This window comes from Oncorhynchus clarkii, chromosome 12, assembly GCF_045791955.1.
Source record: "Oncorhynchus clarkii lewisi isolate Uvic-CL-2024 chromosome 12, UVic_Ocla_1.0, whole genome shotgun sequence".
In the NCBI taxonomy this organism is placed as follows: domain Eukaryota; kingdom Metazoa; phylum Chordata; class Actinopteri; order Salmoniformes; family Salmonidae; genus Oncorhynchus; species Oncorhynchus clarkii.
In genome coordinates this window covers 101741107-101756891 of record NC_092158.1, presented here as the reverse complement: position 1 = coordinate 101756891, position 15785 = coordinate 101741107, and the positions used below count along the sequence as shown (strand labels likewise).

At 48.6% G+C, this 15785-nt stretch overlaps 2 protein-coding genes across 2 annotated transcripts in view; one reads left to right on the top strand and one right to left on the bottom strand.

The window, feature by feature from the left end:
- The window catches only part of LOC139421752 (NLR family CARD domain-containing protein 3-like), a 1082035-nt gene that overhangs the window by 58573 nt on the left and 1007677 nt on the right, over window positions 1–15785 (bottom strand). The gene's annotated exons all lie outside the window — the stretch shown is intronic.
- The window catches only part of LOC139421799 (NLR family CARD domain-containing protein 3-like), a 50264-nt gene continuing 47118 nt past the window's right edge, over window positions 12640–15785 (top strand). The window contains 2 exon segments of the mRNA XM_071172918.1: window positions 12640–13275; window positions 14014–14068. Coding sequence (XP_071029019.1) covers window positions 12640–13275; window positions 14014–14068 — 691 coding nt within the window.

The following is a 15785-nucleotide window of genomic DNA, read 5'->3' as shown; positions in this document are numbered from 1 at the left end:
ACTATAGCAACATAGTGTTGTGATGCAGGGTTACTATAGCAACAGAGTGTTGTAATGCAGGGTCACTATAGCAACATAGTGTTGTGATGCAGGATCACTATAGCAACATAGTGTTGTGATGCAGGATCACTATAGCAACATAGTGTTGTGATGCAGGATCACTATAGCAACAGAGTGTTGTGATGCAGGATCACTATAGCAACATAGTGTTGTGATGCAGGATCACTATAGCAACATAGTGTTGTGATGCAGGGTCACTATAGCAACAGAGTGTTGTGATGCAGGGTCACTATAGTAACAGAGTGTTGTAATGCAGGGTTACTATAGCAACAGAGTGTTGTGATGCAGGGTTACTATAGCAACATAGTGTTGTGATGCAGGGTTACTATAGCAACAGAGTGTTGTAATGCAGGGTCACTATAGCAACATAGTGTTGTAATGCAGGGTTACTATAGCAACAGAGTGTTGTAATGCAGGGTTACTATAGCAACAGAGTGTTGTAATGCAGGGTTACTATAGCAACATAGTGTTGTGATGCAGGGTCACTTTAGCAACAGTGTTGAGATGCAGGGTCACTATAGCAATAGAGTTCTCTGGTCTCTCCCTCTGCTCTCTGCTCTCTCTCTGTTCTCTCAGCCTGCTCTCTCTATCTCTGCTCTCTCTCTGTACTCTGCTCTCTCTCCCTCTGCTCTCGCTGCTCTGCCCTCTCTCTCTCTGCTCTCTCTGCTCTTCGCTCTCTCTCTGCTCTCTCAGCTATCGCTGCTCTTCTCTCTGCTCTCTGTTCTCTCTGTCTCTGCTCTCTCTGCTGTCTCTCTGTTCTCTGCTCTCTCTCTCTGCTCTCTCTCTATGCTCTCTTCTCTCGCTCTCTCTGCTCTCTACTCTCTCTGCTCTCTCTCTGTTCTCTTCCCTCTCTCTGCCCTCTCTCTGCTCTCTCTCTGCTATCTCTCTGCTCTCTCTCTGCTCTCTCTGCTCTTCTCTCTCTCTTTGCTCTCTCTCTGCTCTCTGCTTTCCCTGTTCTCTGCTCTCTCTGCTCTCTCTCTGCTCTCTAATCTCTCTTCTCTGCTCTCTCTCTCTGCTCTCTCTACGCTTTCTCTCTCTGCTCTCTGCTCCCTCTCTCTGCTCTCTGCTCTCTTTCTGATATCTCTCTGCTCTCTCTCTGCTCTCTCTGTTTTTCTCTCTCTCTGCTCTCTGCTCTCTCTGTCTATGCTCTCTCTGCGCTCTCTGCTGTCTCTCTGCTCTCGGCTCTCTGCTCTCTTCTCTCTCTCTCTGCTCTCTGCTCTGCTGCTCTACCTTTTCTATGCTCTCTCTGCGCTCTCTCTGCTCTCTCTCTGCTCTCTGCTCTCTCTACTCTCTCTGTCTCTGCTCTCTCTGCCTCTATCTGCCTCTGCTCTCTCTGACTCTGCTCTCTCTGCTTTCTCTGTTTTATCTCTCTGCTCTCTCTCTATCTCTCTCCCCCCAATCTCTCTCGCTTTTTATATCTCACTCTCTCTACTCTCTGCTCGCTCTCTGCTCTCTCTGCTCTCCGCTCTCTCTCTGCTCTCTCAGCCTGCTCTCTGCTCGCTCTCTCTGCAATCTCTCCTCTCTCTCTCTGCTCTCTCTCTCTGTTCTCTCCTCTCTCACTCTGCTCTCTCTGCTCTCTCTCTCTGCTCTCTCTCTCTCTCCCTCTGCTCTCTCTCTCTGCTCTCTCTCTTTTCTCTCTCCCTATCTGGTCTCTTCTCTCTCTCTCTGCTCTCTCGCTTTTCTCTGCTCTCTCTGCTCTCTCTTTGCTCTCTCTCTTTCCGCTCTCATTATCTGCTGTCTCTCTCTGCTCCCTCTCTCTCTGCTATCTGCTCTCTCTCTTCTCTCTGTTCTCTCTGTTCTCTGCTCTCTCTGCCCTTTGTTCTCTCTGCTCTCTGCTCTGCTGCTCTCTCTACCCGCTCTCTCTGCTCTCTCACTCTCTATTATCTCTGCTCTCTCTGCTCTCTTTGATCTCTCTCTCACTCTCTGCTCTCTCTCTTTGCTCTCTCAGCCTGCTCTCCGCTCTCTCCCTCCCTCTCCTCTCTCTCTCTGTCTCTCTCTCTCTCTCTCTCTCTCTCTCTCTCTCTCTCTCTCTCTAATGCTCTCTGCCCTCTCTCAGCCTTCTCTCTTCTCTCTTCTCTCTGCCCTGTCTCAGCCTTCTCTCTTCTCTCTGCTCTCGCTCTCAACTCTCTCTCTGCTCTCTCTCTCTCTCTCTCTCTCTCTAATGCTCTCTACCCTCTCTCAGCCTTATCTCTTCTCTCTGCTCTCTCTCTCTCTGCTCTCTCTCTCTCGCTCTCTCTCTCCCCCTCTGCTCTCTCTCTCTCTGCTCTCTCTCTTTTCTCTCTCCCTATCTGGTCTCTTCTCTCTCCCTCTGCTCTCTTCTCTCTCCCTCTGCCCTCTCTATTTGCTCTCTCTGCTTTCTCGCTTTTCTCTGCTATCTCTGCTCTCTCTCTTTCTGCTCTCATTATCTGCTGTCTCTCTCTGCTCCCTCTCTCTGCTCTCTGCTCTCTCTTCTCTCTGTTCTCTCTGCTCTGCTGCTCTCTCTACCTGCTCTCTCTGCTCTCTCACTCTCTATTATCTTTGTTCTCTCTGCTCTCTTTGATCTCTCTCTCACTCTCTGCTCTTTCTCTTTGCTCTCTCAGCCTGCTCTCCGCCCCCCCCCCCCCTCTCTCTCTCTCTCTCTCTAATGCTCTCTGCCCTCTCTCAGCCTTCTCTCTGCTCTCTTTTCTCTGCTCTCTCTATGCTCTCTCTGTGTGCTCTGCTCTCTTCTCTCTCACACACACACTCTCTGCTCTCTTATCTCTCTCACACACACTCTCTGCTCTCTTCTCTCTCTCTCTCCCACACTCTCTGCTCTCTCCCTCCCACACTCTCTGCTCTCTCTCTCTCCCACACTCTCTGCTCTCTCTCTCTCTCCCACACTCTCTGCTCTCTCTCTCTTTCCCACACTCTCTGCTCTGTCTCTCTCTCCCACACTCTCTGCTCTCTCTCTCTGCTCCCTCTCTCTCTTTTCCCTGCTCTCTGCTCCCTCTGTGTGCTCTGCTCTCTTCTCTCTCACACACACTCTCTGCTCTCTCGCTTTTATCTGCTCTCTTTGATCTCTCTCTCTCTCTGCTCTATCTCTTTGCTCTCTCAGCCTGCTCTCCGCTCTCTCCCCCCCTCTCTCTCTCTAATGCTCTCTGCCCTCTCTCAGCCTTCTCTCTTCTCTCTGCTCTCTCTCTCTCTTTTCCCTGCTCTCTGCTCTCTCTGTGTGCTCTGCTCTCTTCTCTCTCTCACACACACTCTGCTCTCTCGCTTTTCTCTGCTCTCTCTGCTCTCTCTCTCTCTGCTCTCTTGCTTTCTGCTCTCGTTATCTGCTGTCTCTCTCTATGCTCTCTGCTCTCTCTTCTCTCTGTTCTCTGCTCTCTCTGTTCTCTGCTCTCTCTCTCCCTCTGCTCTCTCTGCTCTCTCTCTCCCTCTGCTGTCTGCTCTCTCTCTCTTCTCTCTCTTCTCTGCTCTCTCTCTTCTCTCTCTTCTCTGTGCTCTCTCTTCTCTCTGTTCTCTGCTCTCTCTGCTCTATGCTCTCTCTCTGTTTTCTGCTCTCCCTACCCGCTCTCTCTGCTCTCTCACTCTCTATTATCTCTGCTCTCTCTGCTCTCTTTGATCTCACTCTCTGCTCTCTCTCTTTGCTCCCTCTCTCCCACACACTCTGCTCTCTCTCTCTGCTCTCTCTCCCACATTCTCTGCTCTCTATCTTAACAGTGATGCAGTTTGGACAATCACCACTTGATGGCAGTGTTAAACCAGAAGTGATGAAAACAACATCACTGCAGAGAGAGAGAGAGAGTCTAATATACTGATATACAGCAACATTCAGAAAGTTTGAAATTTTTACACATTTTGTTACGTTATTCTAAAATGGATTAAATTGTTTTTTTTCCCCCTCATCAATCTACACACAATAACCCAGAATACCCCAATTACAAAGCAAAAAACAGTTTATTTTATGTGTGCAAATTTTCATTTAAAAAAACGTAGATATCACATTTACATAAATATTCAGACCCTTTACTCAGTACTTTGTTGAAGCACCTTTGGCAGTGATTACAACCTTGAGTCTTCTTGGGTTCGACGCTACAAGCTTGGCACACCTGTATTTGGGGAGTTTCTCCCATTCTTCTCTGCAGATCCTCTCAAGCTCTGTCAGGTTGGATGGGGAGTTTCTCCCATTCTTCTCTGCAGATCCTCTCAAGCTCTGTCAGGTTGGATGGGGAGTTTCTCCCATTCTTCTCTGCAGATCCTCTCAAGCTCTGTCAGGTTGGATGGGGAGCGTTGCTTCGCTGCACAGCTATTTTCACGACTCTCCAGAGATGTTTGATCGGGTTCAAGTCTGGGCTTAGGATTATTGTCCTGTTGTCCAGTCTGTGTATACTATACTGGGAGGGTAGAGAGTCAGCACTGATAGAGGATCTGGAGCCCTGAGGGGGACAGAGAGAGAGAGAGAGGGAGGGATGGTAGAGAGTCAGAACAGAGGGAAGAGAGAGAGAGGGAGGGGAGAGAGTCAGAACGGAGGGAAGAGAGAGAGAGGGAGGGTAGAAAGTCAGAACAGAGGGGAAGAGAGAGGGGGAGGGTAGATAGTCAGAACAGAGGGGAAGAGAGAGAGGGAGGGAGGGTAGAGAGTCAGAACAGAGGGAAAGAGAGAGAGAGGGAGGGAGGGTAGAGAGTCAGAACAGAGGGAAAGAGAGAGAGAGGGAGGGTAGAGAGTCAGAACAGAGGGAAAGAGAGAGAGAGGGAGGGAGGGTAGAGAGTCAGAACAGAGGGAAAGAGAGAGAGAGGGAGGGAGGGTAGAGAGTCAGAACAGAGGGAAAGAGAGAGAGAGGGAGGGAGGGTAGAGAGTCAGAACAGAGGGAAAGAGAGAGAGAGGGAGGGTAGAGAGTCAGAACAGAGGGAAAGAGAGAGAGAGGGAGGGTAGAGAGTCAGAACAGAGGCAAAGAGAGAGAGGGAGGGTAGAGAGTCAGAACAGAGGGAGGGGAGATAGTCAGAACAGAGGGGAAGAGAGAGAGAGAGGGAGGGGAGAGTCAGAACAGAGGGAAAGAGAGAGAGAGGATATGTAGAAGTTGCTTTATATTTGGTAATTGGGGGCCTTTGAGCCCTGATGGGTGACATCAGTGACTCTCTGAGAGATATGAGTTGCTGTGGAGGGGGAGCAGAGAGAGAGGGAGAGATTAGTCAGTAATTATTCAGGACGACGTTCATCTTTAAATGTACTTCTTTATTTCTCTCTTTCCCCACTGAGGAAGATGAAGGACACACAGACACACACACACAAACACACAGACACACACACACACACACACACACACAGACACAGACACAGACACACACACACGCACACGCACACACACACACACACACACAGCTAACCATGTGTATGTGACAAATAAAAAAAAATGATTTGACACACACACACACACACACACAAACACGAGGGGTAGGTAATCAGGTATTCCTCCCATGGTGTGTGCATTGATTTTAGTCCCCTTCTCATTAACTAGCTGCTGACAGTGACCAGAGATGGCTAGATTGAGCTAGAAGGGTGTGTGTGCGTGTGTGTGTGTGTGTGTGCAAGTGGAATAGTGGTATGTGATTCATGAACCATTACTGCTGTTGGAAAACGTAGAAAGAGAGAAAGAAGGAAAGGAAGCAGTCCGTTCTGAACTGCTTCAAGGTCAGAAAGTTGGTCATGATGTTTCTCTGAAACACAGAACACTAAAGTTGGTCATGATGTTTCTCTGAAACACAAAACACTAAAGTTGGTCATGATGTTTCTCTGAAACACAAAACACTAAAGTTGGTCATGATGTTTCTCTGAAACAGTAAAGACTAAAGTTGGTCATGATGTTTCTCTGAAACACAGAACACTAAAGTTGGTCATGATGTTTCTCTGAAACACAAAACACTAAAGTTGGTCATGATGTTTCTCTGAAACAGTAAAGACTAAAGTTGGTCAAGATGTTTCTCTGATACACAGAACACTAAAGTTGGTCATGATGTTTCTCTGAAACACAAAACACTAAAGTTGGTCATGATGTTTCTCTGAAACAGTAAAGACTAAAGTTGGTCATGATGTTTCTCTGAAACAGTAAAGACTAAAGTTGGTCATGATGTTTCTCTGAAACAGTAAAGACTAAAGTTGGTCATGATGTTTCTCTGAAACACAAAACACTAAAGTTGGTCATGATGTTTCCCTAAAACAGTAAAGACTAAAGTTGGTCATGATGTTTCTCTGAAACACAAAACACTAAAGTTGGTCATGATGTTTCCCTAAAACAGTAAAGACTAAAGTTGGCCATGATGTTTCTCTGAAACAGTAAAGACTAAAGTTGGTCATGATGTTTCTCTGATACAGAGAACACTAAAGTTGGTCATGATGTTTCTCTGAAACAGTAAAGACTAAAGTTGGTCATGATGTTTCTCTGAAACAGTAAAGACTAAAGTTGGTCATGATGTTTCTCTAAAACAGTAAAGACTAAAGTTGGTCATGATGTTTCTCTGAAACAGTAAAGACTAAAGTTGGTCATGATGTTTCTCTGATACAGAGAACACTAAAGTTGGTCATGATGTTTCTCTAAAACAGTAAAGACTAAAGTTGGTCATGATGTTTCTCTAAAACACAGAACACTAAAGTTGGTCATGATGTTTCTCTAAAACACAGAACACTAAAGTTGGTCATGATATTTCTCTAAAACACAGAATGATGATGGCTTGTGTTTGTGTTTGTGTGTGTGTTCGTGTGTGTGTGTGTTCGCGTGTGTGTGCGTGTGTGTGTGTGTGTGTTTGTGTGTGTGTGTGTGTGGGTGTGTTTGTGTTTGTGTTTCTGTGTGTGTGTGTGTTCATATGTGTGTGTTTGTGTGTGTGTGTGTCATTATGTGTGTGTGTGTTCATATGTGTGTGTGTGTGTGTGTTCATATGTGCGTGTGTTCATGTGCGTGTTCATATGTGTGTGTTCATATGTTTGTGTATGTGTGTGCGTGTGTGTGTGTATGTATGTATGTATGTGTGTGTGTGTGTGTGTGTGTGTGTGTGTGCATTAGCATACTGTAAAAGCCCCCAGGGTTCCTTCTCTGTCCAGTATAAATATAAACATTTAAACACAGAAACACACGTCAACACGAGACACTAGAGACTTGATGTCCTCAGTCTTGCAGTGAGGAGCAGAATGAACAGTGTAATGCTGAATGTTACGTGTTAACTTGAAAACATAACATCAAAAACAAGATGAAACTGCCCCCCAAAATGATTAAATGATAAAACTATCAAATGTATGTGTTGATATGTGTACATAAATTGTGTCTCTTATTACTTATTTATATAATAAGAAAGACTCTGAATACATTGAACTGGTGCTTCCCATTTACTGTAACGAACCAGAACGACACTTTATTCTGAACTTGAACAGGCAGCTTTTGTTTGTTTATAAGGCCAGTGTGTCTGGTGGACGTTCGTTCTGGGCAGCGCCTCGGGTTCTCTGGAGGCTCCTGAATATCCTCAGTGTGTGTCTGGTGGACGTTCGTTCTGGGCAGCGCCTCGGGTTGTCTGGAGGCTCCTGAACATCCTCAGTGTGTGTCTGGTGGACGTTCGTTCTGGGCAGCGCCTCGGGTGCTCTGGAGGCTCCTGAACATCCTCAGTGTGTGTCTGGTGGACGTTCGTTCTGGGCAGCGCCTCGGGTTCTCTGGAGGCTCCTGAACATCCTCAGTGTGTGTCTGGTGGACGTTCGTTCTGGGCAGCGCCTCGGGTTCTCTGGAGGCTCCTGAACATCCTCAGTGTGTGTCTGGTGGACGTTCGTTCTGGGCAGCGCCTCGGGTTCTCTGGAGGCTCCTGAATATCCTCAGTGTGTGTCTGGTGGACGTTCGTTCTGGGCAGCGCCTCGGGTTGTCTGGAGGCTCCTGAACATCCTCAGTGTGTGTCTGGTGGACGTTCGTTCTGGGCAGCGCCTCGGGTGCTCTGGAGGCTCCTGAACATCCTCAGTGTGTGTCTGGTGGACGTTCGTTCTGGGCAGCGCCTCGGGTTCTCTGGAGGCTCCTGAACATCCTCAGTGTGTGTCTGGTGGACGTTCGTTCTGGGCAGCGCCTCGGGTTCTCTGGAGGCTCCTGAACATCCTCAGTGTGTGTCTGGTGGACGTTCGTTCTGGGCAGCGCCTCGGGTTCTCTGGAGGCTCCTGAACATCCTCAGTGTGTGTCTGGTGGACGTTCGTTCTGGGCAGCGCCTCGGGTTCTCTGGAGGCTCCTGAACATCCTCAGTGTGTGTCTGGTGGACGGTGCCTTCGTTCTGGGCAGCGCCTCGGGTTCTCTGGAGGCTCCTGAACATCCTCAGTGTGTGTCTGGTGGACGGTGCCTTCGTTCTGGGCAGCGCCTCGGGTTCTCTGGAGGCTCCTGAACATCCTCAGTGTGTGTTTGGTGGACGTTCGTTCTGGGCAGCGCCTCGGGTTCTCTGGAGGCTCCTGAACATCCTCAGTGTGTGTCTGGTGGACGTTCGTTCTGGGCAGCGCCTCGGGTTCTCTGGAGGCTCCTGAACATCCTCAGTGTGTGTCTGGTGGACGTTCGTTCTGGGCAGCGCCTCGGGTTCTCTGGAGGCTCCTGAACATCCTCAGTGTGTGTCTGGTGGACGTTCGTTCTGGGCAGCGCCTCGGGTTCTCTGGAGGCTCCTGAACATCCTCAGTGTGTGTCTGGTGGACGGTGCATTCGTTCTGGGCAGCGCCTCGGGTTCTCTGGAGGCTCCTGAACATCCTCAGTGTGTGTCTGGTGGACGTTCGTTCTGGGCAGCGCCTCGGGTTCTCTGGAGGCTCCTGAACATCCTCAGTGTGTGTCTGGTGGACGTTCGTTCTGGGCAGCGCCTCGGGTTCTCTGGAGGCTCCTGAACATCCTCAGAGTGTGTCTGGTGGACGGTGCCTTCGTTCTGGGCAGCGCCTCGGGTTCTCTGGAGGCTCCTGAACATCCTCAGTGTGTGTCTGGTGGACGGTGCCTTCGTTCTGGGCAGCGCCTCAGATTGTCTGGAGGCTCCTGAACATCCTCAGTGTGTGTTTGGTGGACGGTGCCTTCGTTCTGGGCAGCGCCTCCGATTGTCTGGAGGCTCCTGAACATCCTCAGTGTGTGTTTGGTGGACGGTGCATTCGTTCTGGGCAGCGCCTCGGATTGTCTGGAGGCTCCTGAACATCCTCAGTGTGTGTTTGGTGGACGGTGCATTCGTTCTGGGTAGCGCCTCAGATTGTCTGGAGGCTCCTGAACATCCTCAGTGTGTGTTTGGTGGACGGTGCCTTCGTTCTGGGCAGCGCCTCGGATTGTCTGGAGGCTCCTGAACATCCTCAGTGTGTGTTTGGTGGACGGTGCCTTCGTTCTGGGCAGCGCCTCGGATTATCTGGAGGCTCCTGAACATCCTCAGTGTGTGTTTGGTGGACGGTGCATTCGTCCTGGGCAGCGCCTCGGATTATCTGGAGGCTCCTGAACATCCTCAGTGTGTGTTTGGTGGACGGTGCATTCGTTCTGGGCAGCGCCTCGGATTATCTGGAGGCTCCTGAACATCCTCAGTGTGTGTTTGGTGGACGGTGCCTTCGTTCTGGGCAGCGCCTCGGATTGTCTGGAGGCTCCTGAACATCCTCAGTGTGTGTTTGGTGGACGGTGCCTTCGTTCTGGGCAGCGCCTCAGATTATCTGGAGGCTCCTGAACATCCTCAGTGTGAGCTTGTTCCATCATAGCGTCTGCTATAGCAGCACCTTCATCAACACGTTCCCTTCTTTCAGCCTGGGGTCTCTCTACTGCCCCACCGTCCTCTAAAGTTCCCTGTGTGTCACTCTCAGGAGCTCTCACGGAGTCCTTGCTTTAGGGTTTGCACAAAGCGTTCTGCCAGCCCATTGGTGGCAGGGTGGTACGGAGCTGAGGTTGAGTGTGATTCCATTTACTGACATGAATCTTGTAAACTCATCACTTACAAAAGCTTGCGCGTTGTCACTTACCAGCTGCAGTGGCAAACAGAAGCGTACAAACGTTGTTCTGAGACACTCTATCATCTGAGCCAAGGTGGAGGAGTCAGTGCAAAACACCTCTGGCCATTTGGAATGGGCATCCACTATAACCAGAAATGTGCTTTTCAAAGGGACCAGCGTAGTCCACATGAATTCTCTGCCATGGCTCTGCGGTCCATTCCCATGGGTGGACTGGGACAGGAGCAGGCATGTGGAGGGTTTCCAAACATCTTCGCCATATTTTCTATCTGTTGATCCAGACCTGGCCACCAGAAGTGGCTCCTTGCGAGCAGCTTCATTTTGACAATTCCAACATGACCTTCATGTAGTTGCTGCAAAACCTGACGTTGGCATTTCTGGGGTATCATGACTCTCATTCCCCACATCAAACATCCTTGGTACGTTGTAATTTCGTTTCTCCGCTGGAAATACGGAGTCAGCTCCTTTCTGCCAGTAGCTGGCCATCCTGACATGGTGTAGGTGTACACTTTTGACAAGGTCACATCTTTCCTTGTCTCCTGTTTGATAACTGTGCTTGTGACTGGTAGGGCCTCGAGCTGAGCGGTATGGAACATGTCCACTGCATCCACCCTCCTTTGTCTTTCTCTTGTACACGGCAGTCTGGATAATCCATCTGCATTTGTGTGGAGGGACGACGGCTTAAACTCAATGTCATACATATGACTGGCGTATCGCTGTCATTGACTGGCAAGGAACATGGTGTATCTCTGTAACCTGGCTGCTGTCATTGACTGGCAAGGAACAGGGCATATCGCTGTAACCTGGCTGCTGTCATTGACTGGCAAGGAACAGGGCGTATCGCTGTAACCTGGCTGCTGTCATTGACTGGCAAGGAACAGGGCATATCACTGTCATTGACTGGCAAGGAACAGGGCGTATCGCTGTCATTGACTGGCAATGAACAGGGCATATCGCTGTAACCTGGCTGCTGTCATTGACTGGCAAGGAACAGGGCGTATCGCTGTAACCTGGCTGCTGTCATTGACTGGCAAGGAACAGGGCATATCGCTGTAACCTGGCTGCTGTCATTGACTGGCAAGGAACAGGGCGTATCGCTGTAACCTGGCTGCTGTCATTGACTGGCAAGGAACAGGGCGTATCACTGTAACCTGGCCGCTGTCATTGACTGGCAAGGAACAGGGCGTATCACTGTAACCTGGCTGCTGTCATTGACTGGCAAGGAACAGGGCGTATCGCTGTCATTGACTGGCAAGGAACAGGGCGTATCGCTGTCATTGACTGGCAAGGAACAGGGCGTATCGCTGTAACCTGGCTGCTGTCATTGACTGGCAAGGAACAGGGCGTATCACTGTAACCTGGCTGCTGTCATTGACTGGCAAGGAACAGGGCGTATCGCTGTAACCTGGCTGCTGTCATTGACTGGCAAGGAACAGGGCATATCACTGTAACCTGGCTGCTGTCATTGACTGGCAAGGAACAGGGCATATCGCTGTAACCTGGCCGCTGTCATTGACTGGCAAGGAACAGGGCGTATCACTGTAACCTGGCTGCTGTCATTGACTGGCAAGGAACAGGGCGTATCACTGTAACCTGGCTGCTGTCATTGACTGGCAAGGAACAGGGCATATCACTGTAACCTGGCCGCTGTCATTGCCGGAATGCCTTTCTTTGGACTGAAAGTGGAAAGCAACGGCTGGTGATCCGTAACCAGTGTGAAACACTTGCCATATCGGTACGCGTGGAATTTCTTTACACCCCACACTAGCGCCAGTCCTTCTTTGTCGATTTGTGAGTAGTTTTTCTCTGCATCATTCAACGTTCGTAACGCAAATGCAACTGGCCTCTGACCCGTCTTTCAGTGTGTGTGAAAGGACGGCCATAAGGGGACGCATCACAAGCCAACTTCACTGGCATTTCAGGGTCGTAGTGCATCAGGACCTGTTCAGATGTTATGAGCCGTTTTGCCTCCAGAAATGCATTTTCACACTGTTCTGTCCACCTCCATGTCCTATTCATTTGCAGGAGCTGATTTAGAGGCTGGAGTACTGCTGAAAGTTTTGTGAGGAATCTTCTGTAGTAATTGATCAGTCCCGTGAAAGATCACTTCTGTGATATTTTGTGGTCGTGGTGCCTGTACCACTGCCTCGATTTTGTCCTGTGTTTTGTGCAATCCATTGTGGTCGATTTTATGTCCACAGAAAACAATCTTGTCTTTGAAGAACTCACACTTCTGTAAGTTTGCCTGTAGACCATACTCTTTTATTCTTTTCAGGACCTCTTCCAGGTTACCCGGTGCTCTTTGTCGGTGCGTCCTGTTATGATCATGTCATCCATGATACACTGGGTCCCTGGATTCCTTGCAAAATCTGGTCAATAGTTCGTTGCCAAATGGCTGGGGCCGATGCAATGCCAAAAACCAGGCGGTTATACCTGTGTAGACCTTTGTGTGTGTTTTTTGTCAGGTACTGTTTGGAGCTCTCCTCAACCGGTAGCTGCAGGTAAACCTGTTTCAGATTTTACTGAAGTGTTTCCCACCAGTTAGAGCAGCAAAGATGTCATCCAGACGTGGCAGGGGGTAATGGTCCACACGCAACATTGAATTCACAGTTACCTTGAAGTCCCCACACATTCTAACAGACCCGTCTTTCTTCACAATAGGAACTATGGGTGTGGCCCATTCGCTTCTGTCCACCTTCGTCAGGATCCCTGTATCCTGCAAGCGATCGATTTCCGCTTCCACCTTTGGTCTCAGGGAGTATGGAACAGATCTGGCTTTGGTCTCAGGGAGTATGGAACAGATCTGGCTTTGGTCTCAGGGAGGATGGGACAGATCTGGCTTTGGTCTCAGGGAGTATGGAACAGATCTGGCTTTGGTCTCAGGGAGTATGGAACAGATCTGGCTTTGGTCTCAGGGAGTATGGAACAGATCTGGCTTTGGTCTCAGGGAGTATGGAACAGATCTGGCTTTGGTCTCTGGGAGTATGGAACAGATCTGGCTTTGGTCTCAGGGAGTATGGAACAGATCTGGCTTTGGTCTCAGGGAGTATGGAACAGATCTGGCTTTGGTCTCAGGGAGTATGGAACAGATCTGGCTTTGGTCTCAGGGAGTATGGAACAGATCTGGCTTTGGTCTCAGGGAGTATGGAACAGATCTGGCTTTGGTCTCAGGGAGTATGGAACAGATCTGGCTTTGGTCTCAGGGAGTATGGAACAGATCTGGCTTTGGTCTCAGGGAGTATGGAACAGATCTGGCTTTGGTCTCAGGGAGTATGGAACAGATCTGGCTTTGGTCTCAGGGAGTATGGAACAGATCTGGCTTTGCAGAATTTCGGGGTTGCGTCATCTCTTAGTACAAGGTTTGGCTGTGAAGCCTTTTACTGTTCCCATCTGATCACTGAAAACTGTGTTGTATTTCTTCCGCAAGTGCTCCAGTGTTTGGTCTGTGCCTTTCTCTTTGGACTGGAACTTGTGGAGCATTTTCAAGTCACACCAATTCAGCTTTATTTTTGAAAGCCATTCCCTGCCAAATAATGGGGGGCCAGTTCCAGGCAGCACATTCAGCTGTAACTGCTGTGTTTGCCCCCCATACCGCACTCTGACCTGCAATGCCCCCATTGGGCTCAATCTCTCTCCTGAGTAGGTCTTCAGCAACACATTTGTGTTCTTCAGCTTGATAGCCTTGAAGTGCTCATTGTAGACAGTAGTGGAAATTATAGACACTGCAGATCCTGTGTCCAGCTCCATTTTGAGGGGTTTGCCTTCGATATCTGGTGTCACCCATATTATGCTACTGCTGGGAGAAGTCACTGTGTTTAACTCCTTTGTACCAATTAATCGTTCATCTGAATCACTGCCACTGTTCTCTGCTAGTGCATTCACAGACCCTTTCATTTTTTCAGTTTTCCTGTTGTGACTGAATTTTGCTTTGCATGCTCTTTGAATGTGCCCCCTTCTACTGAAATTGTGACAAATGTCGACTTTAAAACGGCAGTCCTCTGCTCTGTGAACATCTCTGTCACGCCTGTTGCATTTTTCAGCCACACGGGGGCGCTGTCGGCTGCATGAAAACTTGTGCAGGGAAGTTTGTGAAAGGTCAGTATTTCTTTTACTTTGCAACTCAAATGCATTTTTAGTCGTGATTACCCTTTATATGGCCATTCAACCCCTGTACCCATTATCCTCATAATGTCCATAACCTCACCTCATTCAACCCCTATACCCATTATCCTCATAATGTCCATAACCTCACCTCATTCAACCCCTATGCCCATTATCCTCATAATGTCCATAACCTCACCTCATTCAACCACTACACCCATTATCCTCATAATGTCCATAACCACACCTCTATTACCATGGTTATCAGCAAAGCATATTTCTGATATCAAGACAGTTATGTACTGAAGTCTCACTGCCGATCCAAATAGAGCAGCGGGGCCATGATTTGGCTTTTACCTTCAGACAATACATCTCTCTGTTAAGTAGCCCACAGAACCAGATAAACACACCTGTCACAAACATCCCTCTGTTAAGTAGCCCACAGAACCAGATAAACACACCTGTCACAAACATCCCTCTGTTAAGTAGCCCACAGAACCGTGCACTGTGCGGCCTAAATAGTGGTAACACTGTATCAGCCCCTTCATAACACCCTAAATAGTGGTAACACTGTATCAGCCCCTCCATAACACCCTACATAGCGGTGACACTGTATCAGCACCTTCTAAACGACCTCATTCTTCATGACATCACGCAGGTCCACTGATGTCAGAATTTGCCTACATTTTCAATCTAAATAATTGCTTTTGCTGATTGTTTTCTCATTATTCATGAATCATGATGCCTTCATTGTGCCAGGTGCCTATCTTAGTAGGTTATAGTCTGGGAACTTTGTCATGTAAAATTATATACTTTTTTATTCAATTGACATCAACTAATTTTGGCAAAACAACTATTAAATAATATGCTGCTGTAAATAGGCGTACTAGTTAATGTCCTCCCATCAGCCAGTTATCTTCAACAGGACACATGTCCTCCCATCAGCCAGTTATCTTCAACAGGACACATGTCCTCCCATCAGCCAGTTATCTTCAACAGGACACATGTCCTCCCATCAGCCAGTTATTTTCAACAGGACACATATCTTACCATCAGCCAGTTAGCTTCAACAGGACACATGTCCTACCATCAGCCAGTTATCTTCAACAGGACACATGTCCTCCCATCAGCCAGTTATCTTCAACAGGACACATGTCCTCCCATCAGCCAGTTATCTTCAACAGGACACATGTCCTCCCATCAGCCAGTTATCTTCAACAGGACACATGTCCTCCCATCAGCCAGTTATCTTCAACAGGACACATGTCCTCCCATCAGCCAGTTATCTTCAACAGGACACATGTCCTACCATCAGCCAGTTATCTTCAACAGGACACATGTCCTACCATCAGCCAGTTATCTTCAACAGGGCACATGTCCTACCATCAGCCAGTTAGCTTCAACAGGATACATGTCCTACCATCAGCCAGTTATCTTCAACAGGACACATGTCCTACCATCAGCCAGTTATCTTCAACAGGACACATGTCCTCCCATCAGCCAGTTATCTTCAACAGGGCACATGTCCTCCCATCAGCCAGTTATCTTCAACAGGACACATGTCCTCCCATCAGCCAGTTATCTTCAACAGGACACATGTCCTCCCATCAGCCAGTTATCTTCAACAGGACACATGTCCTCCCATCAGCCAGTTATCTTCAACAGGACACATGTCCTACCATCAGCCAGTTATCTTCAACAGGACACATGT